At 45.1% G+C, this 13994-nt stretch overlaps 1 protein-coding gene across 2 annotated transcripts; it reads right to left on the bottom strand.

Moving 5' to 3' along the window:
- Positions 1 to 1914: 1914 nt before the first annotated feature.
- FGFR1OP2 (FGFR1 oncogene partner 2) lies at positions 1915 to 12981 on the bottom strand. 2 transcript variants are annotated; one of them, XM_059472254.1, is made up of 6 exons: positions 12899 to 12981; positions 9935 to 10071; positions 8713 to 8830; positions 7696 to 7838; positions 4618 to 4731; positions 1915 to 4277 (listed from the first exon to the last, which is right to left on the bottom strand). In XM_059472254.1, exons 1-6 carry the CDS (start codon positions 12900 to 12902, stop codon positions 4140 to 4142), a joined length of 654 nt encoding a protein of 217 aa, XP_059328237.1. In that variant the 5' UTR covers positions 12903 to 12981; the 3' UTR covers positions 1915 to 4139. The 2 variants fall into 2 exon arrangements, with proteins under 2 accessions (XP_059328237.1, XP_059328238.1); XM_059472255.1 differs by lacking the exon at positions 12899 to 12981 and adding an exon at positions 11121 to 12592.
- Between the last annotated feature and the right edge of the window lie 1013 nt (positions 12982 to 13994).

Genomic DNA, 13994 nt, shown 5'->3' on the forward strand with positions numbered 1-13994 from the left:
GCCTTTGGGTGTGCAAGGTGAGTATTGTGTTAGGTTATTGTGTCCTTACTCAGGGGCAGGAAATGCATTGATATATTGATATATCCAGATTTATTTGGATTTTGCCAATGTCCATCTGATTGCCTTCCCCTCCCACATCCTGGATTAGTAGGCTCTGGTGTCTGAATTTTCTCTGGAAACAATAGCTCCTGTAACACTTGTGTGTTCAACAGATGCTTGTTGTTTATTCTATTTATTTTATTGCTCTCAGAGCCTGTCTGCTCCAGCCCCCAGCTCCAGGCAGCCAGCTGACTCCGGCTGAGCATGAAGGGCTTTGTGCTTCCTTCAACACTGGGATAAGTCAGCTTCAAACCAGAGCAATAAACAAGCTCATTTTGGGGGTGAGAGGGAGTGGCAGGAGAAGAGGGCTGTGTAAAACTTCCCTGCCTGCTTCAGAACTAGATCTTCACAAGGCTGAAAAAAGCATCAGATATCTAATATGCTCAAAATGAGCTGGATTCGATTTTTTTTTCTTTTTTATCCTGCATGCTGAGGGCGAAAGCCATATGCAGGAAGCAAAGAAGCACAGGTGGAGAATTGTAGGAGGGGCAGCTGCTGTTTGCTTAGCCAGGAATGCAATGAGTTGCAGATGATGAGTCATTTAAAAATGTGTTTGCAGTGTTCCTGAATGTAGTATTGGAAAAGGGAAGGTGCTGATCACCCTGCATCCATTGGTGTGCTGTGCTGAGCTTTCAAGAACTGATTTCTCAAAACCAACTCTACTGCTGCTCACTGCTGGAAGAGCCACCTCAGGTGTATGGATTGGGGGATTTCTGGTGCTGAGCACACTGCAGAGAAGTCATTGTCTGCCATTCTCCAAAAAAGTAAACCTTCACCTTGGGAAATGGAAAGAGAATGCTGGAGTTAGTGGGTTCTCCCTGTACCTGTTCTCTGCTGGTGCCTGAGGAGTGCTGCCAGCACGTGCTTCTTCCAAGACCGCAGTGACAAAGTGTTTCCCTCCTTGCTGAGCAGTTGGTCAAGGCAGGTGAGTGTTTTCTGAACGTGGGAAATAAGGATATTCCCTGATGCAAGGGCCACACTGGCTTCCAGTGTCTGGGGACAGGAAGGTTGCAGGCAGCAGGAACTCAGTCTCTCCTCCCATGCAGTTCCAGTTCAGTCCCACATATGCTAAATGGGCCAGAAGCAAAGGAATGACTTGATAATAGTTTTGCACACAGCATCTACTACAGCTTTCATTTAGCTGACTTGTGCTCTCTTATCAGCTTGGCTAGATAACAGGTGTGTGCAGCCGATTTGTCACAGCAGAACTGATAAAAAATGACAAAATATTTGTCCAGAGCAGCTGTGGCTGCCCCATCCCATGCAGTGTTCAAGGCCAGGTTGGACAGGGCTAGGAGCAGCCTGGGGCAGTGGAAGGTGTCCCTGCCCATGACAGGAGGTAGCACAGGAGGAGTTTAAGGTCTCACCTTCCCTCTGCCCTCATGCTGTGAGCAGCACCACGGTGCTCTCCTGGCCAAAGTGAGGCCGGTCATGCCCCGGACACTCAGACTCCAGGCTCTCAAAAAAAAACCAAGTTCAAGTTTTACATTCCAACACAACACTTGAAATTTCCTCTTTTAACCAGAAAAGGAGCTTAAGGAAACTCCCTAAGCCTTTAAGCATTTATAGAGGGATCCCAGTACATGTAATTCTGCAGTGTCATTAGTTCTGTATTTGAACAATCTTCTAATCCCATGTGCTTGTTAGAAAGTCAAAGCTGTTCCAAGCTTTTAGTTGTACAAACCAGACAAGTTTAGTTTCAGTCTCCCTCAGCTGAACAGCTGCCACCCAGAACAGTTTTGGTTACTTTCTTATCTTTTGTTGCCAACAAGGCTCATCTCTGAGCCAGGACCTTACTTTAGTTCTGGAGACATCCATGTTTTCAGTCAACTTTATTGATAAAATAAGTTTACTGTACAGTACACAATTCTAGCCATAAATCCTTTTCAAGCCATCTGCATTACAAAAATAACAGGTATGCAATGAAAAATAGTCACTCCACACACTGTGAAGGCTCTTTAAAATCCTACAGTGATCAGGGCAGGGGACTGAAAGGGGAGACGTATCAAATGTGAAGACTAAGAGTAGATAAATTAAGTCACTTTTCCTTTTTAATTTACAAAAATAAACACTACTCAAGCATTATTTCCTAATAGAGCAACCTCAAAGTACTGCCACAGACCAACAACCCTCTTCTGTATTTGGAAACCAAACTAGAAGTCAGCCACGAAGCTGAATTCAGCATCAAATGGATAGAAATGCCTCTTGACACCAGTGCATGGTTGAAAAGATGCTTCTAGAAACAAGAACTTCAACAACTGAACCCAAAATTCCTTGTAAGTTTGCAACAACAGAACACTCCAGTGAAAAAATATGTTGCTTCTGGTAAGTCAGCAGCTTGAAGCCATGGCAGAAATGCAAAATCTAGATTAGAGAAGCACCAGCGAAGCTTTACAGATAATATAAAAGCAGACAAGAATATTTTGTGCTTGAGCTAAAATATTCCCCCAGAATTTCCCCATGGCTGTTTCACAAGTCTGGAAATGGCCATAACTTTTTTCCATGCATGTGAATGTCCTCAATGTGTCCCTAAGCATAGCAAGAAGCCAAGGTGCTCTGCAGAGAAGCAGCAGCTTTTCCATTTCTAAAGCAGCCTGTGAGAATGTGGAGGCCTGATTTACCTGTCCTGTCAGCATGTGTATTAATTCACTGAAAAGCAGTATTTACTGCCTGCTAATGCTCCTTTCTCACTTATTTCCTCTTTAAAGCACCACGGGAAGGAGCAGCAACAGAGAGAACAGAACAAAGGTACTGAGCTGCTCCTAAGTCAGTTCAGTGCCACTGGAAGCTCCCCCTTAGGCCTGTGGAACATTTAACTCGAGCTCAGGGAAGCTGTGCTGGGGCACAGGAAGCTGCATTGAAGCTGGCATGCTTGGCAGTGTTGGATGTTTAGTTCCTTCTGTGTTGCTGTGACTGAAAATCAAACTTCACTAAGTGGTGGTTGATTTCAGGGTAGCTCAGCTCACGCTGCTTGGTGGGTTATTAAACAGCCAGAATGTGAAACTGTGGGTGGCAGCTGTAGCTCCACAGTTTTCTGTAGCTGACAGCTTTCACTCTGCTTAACTCACTTTAAAACCTTCTTGATGACTAGTTAGTACAGGAGAAAGGAAAATTAAGACTACTAATTGCAGGCTGCCAGCTCTGCCATGAAGCTGCTTCCTCCTTCCTCCACCCCCATTTCTACTGCCACTGCTTTTGTGCTTTCCAGTTACCATTCCTCACCCAGGAAGTTTGGGCAGGCAACTGGAGAAGAAAGACACAGGACCCATGTGGTTTTTTACTGACAGAGAACTGAGCTGGATTTCCCCTCTGAAAGGTAAAAGCTGAGGCAGAATTGTATTGCTCCTGTGTTCCTGAGAACAATGAAGCGGGAACAGCTCTTTCCATGTTCTCACAATACAATTCAGTGCACGTATTTGAAAGAATCTTGTTTGATTTAAAAACTCCAAGCTATTGATTGACAGCATTCCTTATGTTTAAAAACTGGCCTTGTATTTTAAAGCGATACCTCAAGGCTAAATGACAGAAATCCTTAAATTTTATGCTGCCTGTGTGCCCCTCCCATCAAAGAGGTTTGTTGCAAAATGAGAAGTTATTAAAACCAAAACAAAAGGAAAAAATGCTATGTGAATCATGCACAGAGTAAATTCATAAGTTACTACTTTCTAAGGCAGAGATTAGACTTGAAATCTTACCTTTATTATCTAAGAGTTGCACTGAACTTTGTATGAGCAATAACTTATATAAATTACTTGAAATCTCACCTTTTATCTGTAAAACAAGTTCATATAAAAAGAATTTGCAATTCAGCAAGTGCATTAATCCATTTCCTACTGAGGTTAGATCTATGGCAATCAATCTGTCACTGAGGGTATTGCAGAACACCAGCTGAATTTATGTCACACAGTGTAAAAGCCACTGAGCTGGAGTTGGATGTATCCTCTTGCTGGTGCCCTATTCAGTAACAAGTGCTTGACCAGTGCCCCCTGATGCTCCATTGGTTTAAGTGTGCAACTGAAGCTTGCTGATTCCCAGAGTCCTTAGCTTTTCCTCAGGCTCAGATCGCTGCTTGTCACTAATCCTGACAGGGACGTGCTCTCTGATGCATCGTCTTTCTTGAGGTTCAGAAACGATTCTCTAGTGATTTGAAGAATTTCTCTCAAGCCTTTGTTTTCTTGCTAAAACCAGAGAGTGAAAAATACATTAGTAAGACTCCAGAAAGAAATCAGGTAAAGCCTCCCCTCTACTCCAAACCAATGCATAAGGAGCGAAACACTGACTTGAAATCAGTGCTGTGTCATCTTCTCCAAGGGAGCACATGAGGTTTCTGACCCTCCTGCCCTCTTGGATGGGCTTTAAGCACCCCCTCCTGGAGATAAGGCTGCAGTGGTGCTTCCCCTGCTCCAGCAAGGCAAGGGTAACACAACAGCAGTGAGTGGCTGGGACAGTAACTCCATCAAACACCTGGAAGGATCTTTACTCCCTTTAGTATCTGTGCCTCTGCAGCTTTCTCCTCACCTCGAGCTGGCTGATGCGCTCCTGCTCTTTGCAGCCGTGCCTTTCATCCACCTCGATGGCTTTTCTCATCACCGCCGCCATCTCTGTAATTTGGTCCACGTGCACTTGCAGCTCCTGAGATACAATATTCAGTAATATCTTAGTGATACATTTTCTCCATTATTAAAAAAGCTAAGCATTAAATGTTGTTTAGCTGCTGTGACATTTTTTATCACAGACCTCAATTTTGGAAAACCAATTCTCTCTAACTTTACAGTGTGGGCAGCCACAGTGGTCCTGTTTATTTAAATAAACCTGGTTTGCCTCACAGTGGAATCTGATAGAAGCTTAACTAGCTGTGAACCCTGGCCCCAAAACAGCTGCAAGATGGTGCTGTGCTTGCCCTGACCAGGCCCTCCTGTGCAGCAGGAACCGATGTGTGTAATTTTGGATATGCAAAACAGCTCCACTCCTGTGAGAACAGCAAGGAAAGCCATGTTCCTTCCAGGTGTTTGAAACTGGATCTCCAGTACCAGTCCATGGACAGGCATTTTTCTCTAAAAAAGAGCAGGTGCAGTGGTCATCCTTACCATGTCATATACTACCAAACTCAAACCTGTCCTCTACTCTCTATTTTAGATACTGTTGCTTGACTCCACCTCCAATTGCAGCTTATTTGGGCTGTGGACTTCAGAGGTTCAGGATAAGGGTCACTGCTTCCTTTCCCTGCAATGCTACGTGAGAAGCCTGTGCCCCTCTGGCATTCACTGCTCAGTTAAGCCAAATAGTTTAAAGGTATTTCCAACAGCTTTCCTTTTTCAACTTGTCTTTTATTCCAACTCTGCTGTGATGCCAGTCTAGTTGTGCCTGACCTGGCCTTTGGACAAAATCCACAATATTTACTGGCTAGTATCAAGAAAAGCAGGTCAGGAGGGCTGAAATGAAGGACTGTAGAGACTAAAGCTAAATCCCACATTTAAATGATGAATTTGATGGGAGATCTATACAGCTGGCAGATGATCAGCTTGCCTTTAAACTACCACAAAGAACTGCCTCAGCTGGAATCATAATGAATCATCTGACCAAAACAAATACCCTTTACTGACATAAACATCAGCCCTTTCCCCTCTGCCATTCCAGTCGCCCAAGCTATAATTTAGCAGTTGTTAAATGCCCACTCTCAATGTGAGGGGGCAGGGAAGAACTTGCTGTAAATCTTTATTTTCTTCTCAGTTTCTAGTACAGGTGATGACATGAAGTGTATTTTTAAGAACTCCCAAATTTAGCTTGACAGGAAGCTGTGGTCAGGCAAGGATGCACCCTGGAGAAGGACTGGTAGGAGCTGTGGGTTTCAGATATTCTGCTGCTCTCCCTGCTTCCTGCTTTCACAGCTCAATACAACTGATCAATACAACTTCGGGGCTGTTCCAAGGTCACTGATGTTAGGTCAGACCCCAACACCAACACCAAACTGGAAGGCTCTGCTCTGGAAGGCACATGGGGAAAACAAAAAGAAGAGTGCAGTGACAGTGAAAGCCTCTGTGTATCTCTTTCATACACATGGGGTATTTTCTCTCTAAAGAGAGAAAACCAAAAAGGGGCCACACCCATTTCAGGCCCTTGTTTCAGCTGAGCAAATTCAAAGAGCACACTTCGATCAGGGTCACTGCTACCAAGACACACTTTTCTCTTGCATACAACACCAACAGACACTGTTGTTCTATTTAAAGGAGGTGCTTCTTCATCTACAGCAATCAATGCTCTTGGAATAATCTGTGAACAGGCACTAAAATAACAGCTGGCACTCAAGAAAATAGCATTACTGGGAACAGGGAGCTTAACTCCTTGGGTATAATGGATTTTTTGCTTAACAAGAGAGAGGTATTTAAAGAGTGTTTCAACATTGTTCAATCTTCTGAATATGAAGCTTGAGCTAGAGAATGAATAATGAAATTCCAGAAATCCTACGTCTCAGGATAAGGGTGATAAATCTTTTTCATCAGGCATTCATAAAGGAAGAGGTTTAATGAAAATGTTGAAGCCTAAATCTCCTGTTCCAATTACATTGTGAGATGCTGTTTTTCTTTTTTTGTTTTTTTTCCCGCCTTTCCATTGAAGTGCTCCTAAATGAACTATCACAGTCCATTTCAGGATGGATTTCATTTTACCCCTCTTGTGTTGGCTCTCTTGAAGCTGAAGCAGGTGCTACACCATATTCTGAGATAATTTCTGTTGAAAATTATTTTTATCTGTCATTTTTCAAGATTTTATGATAAAGTTCTAATCCAATAATATTTTTTCATACCAATGTCAATAATTACACACATAGGATGCTGTAAGCAGGCAAGAAAGAACCAAATCCTTAAATTGTTTTCCCAGTAAGCAGACCCTAAGTTTGCTTTGCAAACTTAAATTAGCTGAGGAGAAAGATTATTAAACACTTAGAACATGTTTGTCCACACAGCTGCATTGCTCTATGATTGTTACATTTTCAATGAAATGTAATATTTTGCTAAAAAGCTCCTGTTTAGATCTGTTAGTGACCCAGATTAATGAATTCCCCCAAAATTTAAAAGTCTCTTTGACTATTAAGTAACTGAACATATACTTGTGTTTCCTGCTTCATCCAGTTAATCAATAGTCAAAAGGACTTTTAATTTTTAAAATTTATTAACAATATTTAGGGGGAAAAAATTAAATATTGAATTTAAAAAGCTTGCTCCTCCTACTCTCTCTAAGCAGAGGTTTATTAATGATTTGTTGGTGTCACAGGCATAAATTAAAGCTAGTCTAAAAGTCTGACTATTACTAACCTCTGGCAGTGTAACAGGGCAGTTGCCTTAAAGACTGAAGTGAAACAAAAGAAAATTAGGCAAATGCAGTAATGAAATGCTACCTGTTAAAAGTTCTAATAAATGAGAAGGTTGACTCACTCAACTGATAGTTTCCTGATTGTGTTGCACAGGGTGGATTATAAAAATTAGGGCTCATTAGTAGTACAATAGTATAAAAAACTGACATGAAGTGAGCCTTGAATTGATTCACTACAAACTAAGGTTAACCAAAAAACAAAGCAAAAGCCCTCAATGAAGTCATTACCTTGGAATGTTGCTCTTTTAACTTCATTATTATACTTGGATCATCCTTTTTGCTCGCCATAAGCAACCTAAACATCTGTTCTCTGTACTTGCTCATGATGAGTTCCAGAGCTGACTGGTGCTCTTCGAGAGACGTGCGCAGCTCTGCCAACAGAATTCAAAATGCAGGTAAGAGTTTAACACAGAGAACCAAATCAAAATGCACAAGGATTTCAGCTTGAGAAAACTGAAATGAGCCCAAAGCTGAGTGTCCCCGCTCCCTGCACCATGAAATCTACACAGGGTCTGCAAATGCCTTTGATGCTGATCAGCCTGGGCAAAATCCTGGTCAGTAACAAAGAGTCTTTTGTTGGTGTGACTTCGTGTTCAGTCCCTGTGGCTGACAAAAGCCAGCTGGAGTGTGGCTGCTACAAGCCACACTGTACAAAAGGCAGGAAGGAGTTCACAGATCTGTCTTAATCTGCAGCTTGGTAAAGGTAAAACCAGAGTTGAAAAATGCTTCTGTTCAAAATCTACTGAGTTAAAGGATAAATAATGCCTGAAACAAGGCAAGACTCATCTGAATTGAGATCACCGAATCCTTTGCTGAGTGGAATTGTTAGAATCTAAGACTTTCTTGGAGGAACAGTGCATTCCTAGTGTACAGAATTCCAGAAGGAATTATACTTCTCTACTTACACTGTGACTTGTCCTGACTGTTCCTATTATTTTCAGCAGTCGTTAAACACTTCTCCAAAAAGATCCCTATACTGCAGAATGAAGTTCTATTTATCTCCTCACTTGTGCTGGACATTAGGTAAGGACCAAAAAAAGTAATTTTTCCCAAATCTCTCTTCAAAAGTCCCAGAGGTTGAGACTTTAGGACTCTTGAATTGAATTTTGATCAGTTAAACTGACAAATTGAAATTAGAAGAAAAAATTTCTTCTACAGCTCTGTTTTGAAAAGAGATCAGTGGTAAAACTCTGTTTCCAGTGATTCAGGCTGCAGCTTGAAAAGGGTAGAATATTCATATTTTACCTTTGTTTTCCTGTTGCAATTCCCTAATCTGTCTGTTTTCCTGCTGGATACCCATCACCAGAGTAGACCGAGGGCGATGTCTTGCTACTTCATTGAGCTCTTGGATTTCTTCCTGGTACTGGTTATCACAAAAACAAACCAACAAGGTACAGCATATTTGATTAACCAAAGGCAAGTATTACTCAGCAAGTCACAAAGCACCAGTTCTACTGTCACTCACAGCCTGTAACCAGGAAGACAATGCTTGCTTTTAAATAATAATATCAAACACACACACATCAGAAGGTGTTGCAGACATCCTGTCCTTTAGAGACACAAAAGCATCACCTTAGATGTGTGTTGTGGATGCTATTTAACCTTCAGTTAATGCAGGCCAAGTTCACCATCAGGCAATTTAAAACTCATAGAGATGTGGTAAAGACAAACCATGAGGTATTAACCTCCTGACATTTACTGTGGCTTCCCAAAACCTTAAGCCACAAGGCTGTGTGGGTACAAGTCACTCGGGCCCGAGTCAATGGATCTGACTCCCAACACATGGGGACATGTGATACTCTTGATCTGAAGCCATGAAGCCTCAGCATGCCTAGTTTTACAGGGCTGAATTGCATGCTAATTGCACCTAATTTTATAGGCCCATTAACATATCTTGGGTTCACTAAAGTGACAGGATGGACTCCCATATGGAAAGTCACAAGACAGCTTTACGTTTTCCCAAGAGTTGTCTTGTGAAATTCACACTCAATCTAACAACACGTCTTGAGCAGCTCAACATCAGAACAGAAGTGAGCACAAAGAAGCCCAAAAGGCTATTTTGGAAACAAAAGGAGACAGTGCAAAGACAAAGTATTCTGAACAGAAGAAAACATGTCAGAGTCTCTGTATGATTAAATGGGCATGCCAAAATTAATAAAATTGTGTAGTATTGCATTGGAGAGCAAACCAAGAGACACCACGGAGTGGTTTGTAAGATACCAAGCCCATTTCTACCAGCATTCTTCAAATAAATGCTTGTTCTCATTTTTAAACTGGAGTAACTGTGAAAATGTTTTCACAGTCTCAAACTACATAAACAAGCTATTTTTAGATGACAGCCACACCCCTACTAAAACACCCAGTCTGCACTAGAGGATGACCCCAGCACCCGCTCACTCCGTGCAGCACAGAATCCCCAGAGCTGGAAGTGCAGCACTGCCAGGACAGGCAGGGCTGGAGAGCAGACCTGTTTCATGGCCTCCACCCGCTTGTTGAGCGCCGTGGTCTGCTCGATGAGCGCCTCGGCCGCGCTGTCGTGCTCCCTCAGCCGCTCCACCAGCGCCTTCGCGTCCGCCAGCGCCTTCTCGATGGTGCAGCTCATTTCTGAACGGGACAAAGACAGCGCTGGCACCCTGCACCTCTGCTCAGCACAGCCGCCAGAGGCAGGGCAGCACGGCAAAGCTGGGCAGAGCCCTGCTTCCGGCAGAGTGATACGGAAAGTGAAAGAACGTTACATCAACTCATTCATTTTTAGTGCTACTTTTCTGTAATTTGCCCTCCTAACAGATATACTTCAGGGTAACTGAGGTATAAATCCAGCACAAAAGAGAATGCTGAAGGATTACAGATTCTGATGACTTAAATCAGCAGAGAAGGCACAGCTCAAACTGATGGAGTAGAGAAAATTGCTCAGGGAAGGTTCAGAAGACAAAAGGCTCGTGTTTTGTTCATGTCCATAACTGAACACCAGCATTGCTGCTGGAATGGAACTGTGACATTTTCAAAGCATGGAGAGAGACAGCAACTCAGCTAATGAAAAGAAGCAACTGCACCCTTAAAACATCGCCCTTCCACCTGCAGCACTCGTTCACAGGAATTGCAGATTGCCAGAAATGGCACACTTGCAACATGCTTGTGTCTATTGCAAACACTACTGGCCTTTACACTGCATTTTTCCATATTCATGCTTGGTAGGCTGAGTTTCAAGACCAAGATTTTCAGTCTATTTTAAGGAGCCTTGGACTTAGATTTCCTTTTCAGCAGACTATTTAAACTCCTTGAACAGTCTTCAGCAATCAAACAGCAGTGATAGAGGCTTATAGGATTTATGGGCCTTGTTGATATCAGGCTTAATATTTGGTTTAGGAAATGTTTAAGGTACTGAAAGAATGTATTAAATCCATTTCTTAGCCAGGCTATTTGCAAGAGTAAAGATTTTTGTAAGCATTAAAGATTATTGAACCTTTCCTCAGCTACATGAAAAAAAAATCACTTCAGGTTGATTTTCTAACTTTCTCAGGCACCTTTACAAATCATAGCCCAGGATCTTAAGCTAAACTGAAAGAAATCCTCAAATTTGCCTCAGCTGACCTTTTGCTCCTATCCCAGGTAAGCAGCAGAAGGAAGGATATTTCAAACACAAGACATTTTACCTGTGTGCTCTGGGATTCATGTGCTATCAAAAGCATCAGCACTCTGGCATGTGCAGGTTTGCTGTTTATCAGATAACACTGGCATTTCACTTCCCATAGGATGTATCTGAGACAGCCAGGCCCCCAGCAGTGCTGGGCTATCACACGTGCTTGATTTATTCACCCTGACTTAGCACTTGGAGCTCTTTCAAACACGACAAGGAAAGGAAGCACACTGCACTGTTTTTAGAGATCTGCTTTTCTTGCTCCTCCCTCCAGTCAGATCTCCTACAGAAAACGTCCCAGACAAAAGATGACCTTCCCCACTAACTGGCTGAACTGCTGCAGGAATTGATTTAGTGAGATCCATGCTGCTGCTGAAGAGCAGCCTTTAATTCAGCTCACTCTCCAGGAATTCTCTGACCAGTATAAACAAAGCCTCCGAGGCCTCTGCATGAGCTGGGAATGCATTTGGCATTCAGACTACAATGCACTTAACACCTCTGACAATTTGTCTGCATCCACATAAATTTTTAAACAGCATCTGTTTAATAGATGCACTTTCTTGGTTTTGCCCCAGCCCAACCATGTCAGAGGAAAGGAAGTTTGTTTGTGGCAAAGGCACTGATGTTTCTTTTCACAGGGAATGTGCTGGGAAAGATGTGTGGAATACAGCCCCAAAAATTCTGCAGTCACTGTCCCCTGTCAGGCCGGGGCCCAGCTCCAGTTTTCAGGCAGCACTGGTACCTCAAAAAGCAGAATCACTGTTTGTATCATGGTGATTCACAGTGGCTCCAAACCATGGCTAGGATACATTTCAGTATCCAAGACACTCGTCCTAATCTTTGAATCTTAAAATGCTCTCTGGCTGCCTGTGAAAAACAAAACCTTTGCCTGATCCTGAAACAGCTAAATCTGTGAGTTAGCCTGGATATTTAGGAGGTGGAAAAACCTCCAAGTAATCATTAATATAATTGATTTAAGCAAATTCTTATCGTGTATTATTTTTTATGAGCATGACTAGGGGAGCTGAAGTTAATGATTCCTGAGCCCTGCCCTAGCAGAGATGCCCAGCTGCACAGACGCTCGTTACCGCAGCCGTGTCAACAGGTAGCAGAGCCCCAAGTCACCCCAGCAACACTCCTACTGCACACGGTCACTTCCTGCTATTTGCTAATGCCTGCTAATGCCTTTCATCACCAAATTAAACACCAAAAAACAACACCAAAGAATAAAGATCTCCGTGCGACCACCGCCTTCTCCTAACTTTCTGCCTCTTTTTTTTCTTTTTTTATCCTTACTGGAAGCCACCTTTTCCCACAGCTTGTGGGTTGTGTTACCACGGAGACCAGTTTGGCAGCGCTGAGCCAGAATGCAATTTCCAAGGAATTCCAAGGAATTTAGGCTGGGGCAAAGGTCCCGGCGCGACAGGAGCATCCCGGGGGTGTCACCGCCGCACCCCCGGCGTGACAGACGCCGGGGTGTCCCCTCCGCTGTGACAGCGGCGTCGCGGGGGTGTCACCGCGGGGAGCGTCGCCTCCCGCCCCCAAAACGCGGCGCCACCGCCACGCTGAGGGGCGACACCGGCGCCTGTCGTGACACCGGCGCGAGCCGAGACACGTGAGGGGTCCCGGCCCGGCCCGGCCCGCGGCTCTGAGGCGGGGGCAAGGGGCGTCCTGCTCCTTCACGCCCCCGGCCGTGGGGCGTCCCAACGCAAGGCTGCCCGCGCTCCCGATCGCCCGGCGGCGGCCGCAGCGGCGACCCCCCGCCGTGTCCCCGAACCCCTCCACCGAACTCACTCATGCCCGGGGCTCCGGCCGCGCCGGGGGTGCGCCCGCACCGGCCCCGACCGATGTCAAATGGCGGCGCGAGGGGAGGCCGGCGCGTCCCGTCCCCGCCAGGGGGCGCCGTGCGGCGGGGGCGGTACCGGCCGCGCGCCGCTCTCGCGAGAACACGCCCCTCCGCGGCCGCCGGCTTCCAAATCTCGCGAGACAACGCCCGGCCCTCCTCCAGATGGCGGGTCCTGCAGGTGTGAGGATAGTGCCGAGCCAAACCTCGGGATCTGCGGTCATGTGTACATCAGCAGTTCTAGCGGCACACGCAGGATTAAGCAGTTGCACAATGAATAGATTTAGGCTGGATATTGGGAAGAAATTTTTCCATGTGAAGGTGCTGAGGCCTCAGGGTGCCCAGAGAAGCTGTGACTTCCCCATCCCTGACAATGTCCAAGGCCAGGTTGGACGGGGCTCTGAGCAAGCTGGGATAGTGGAAAGTGTCCCTGTCCATGGCAGGGGCGATGGATCCGGATGGACTAGTAGGGTCCCTCGCAGGCCAGGGCGTTGTGTGATTCTATATTCGTATTCTTGTCCCATCTTTTAAGAAAAAAAAGGGAAACAGTCCCAAAATGACTGGGCTGTGTGGCTGAGAGCCATCAAGGGTAAAGTCAGCAATAACGGGGAAAGTTAATGCCGGCGATCGCAACCACTGACCCCCTCCTAAAAACAGACCCCAGACTCAAATGGGGAGAACTTCGGCTGCGCACTGATGAGCGTGAGAAGCCACAGACACACCCAGCAAACGGGGTTGAGTACTAATTAACAAACAAATTAGGTAACTTTACGCCTGTGATCACTGATGCTTCTGTTTCTTAAAATGTATAAAAAGTATGAAGTTTCGGTGATCGGGGAGCCTTTTGCTGGCACGCTCCGGCTCCCTGCACGCTGGAGGACAGAATTCCCACAGAAACTGGAACATCTCACGGAGCGGCCGCCCCTCGGCGTGCCCGCCGCGCCCGCAGATCTCGCGAGAACACGGCGGCCTCGGCGGGGCCCGCCCACAGGGCGGCCCCGTGCTCTCGCGAGATCGCGAGCTCCTCCCCCGTACCGTCCGGGCAGC

Source organism: Ammospiza nelsoni, chromosome 5, assembly GCF_027579445.1.
Source record: "Ammospiza nelsoni isolate bAmmNel1 chromosome 5, bAmmNel1.pri, whole genome shotgun sequence".
Lineage (NCBI taxonomy): Eukaryota > Metazoa > Chordata > Aves > Passeriformes > Passerellidae > Ammospiza > Ammospiza nelsoni.

Excerpts from the sequence above, each read along its gene's own strand:
- FGFR1OP2 (XM_059472254.1), bottom strand. Across the intron at positions 8,831-9,934 it reads GGGTGGAGGCCATGAAACAG|TACCAGGAAGAAATCCAAGA; the intron begins GTCTGCTCTCCA and ends TGTGATAACCAG. Across the intron at positions 4,278-4,617 it reads AGCGCATCAGCCAGCTCGAG|CAAGAAAACAAAGGCTTGAG; the intron begins GTGAGGAGAAAG and ends CTCTGGTTTTAG.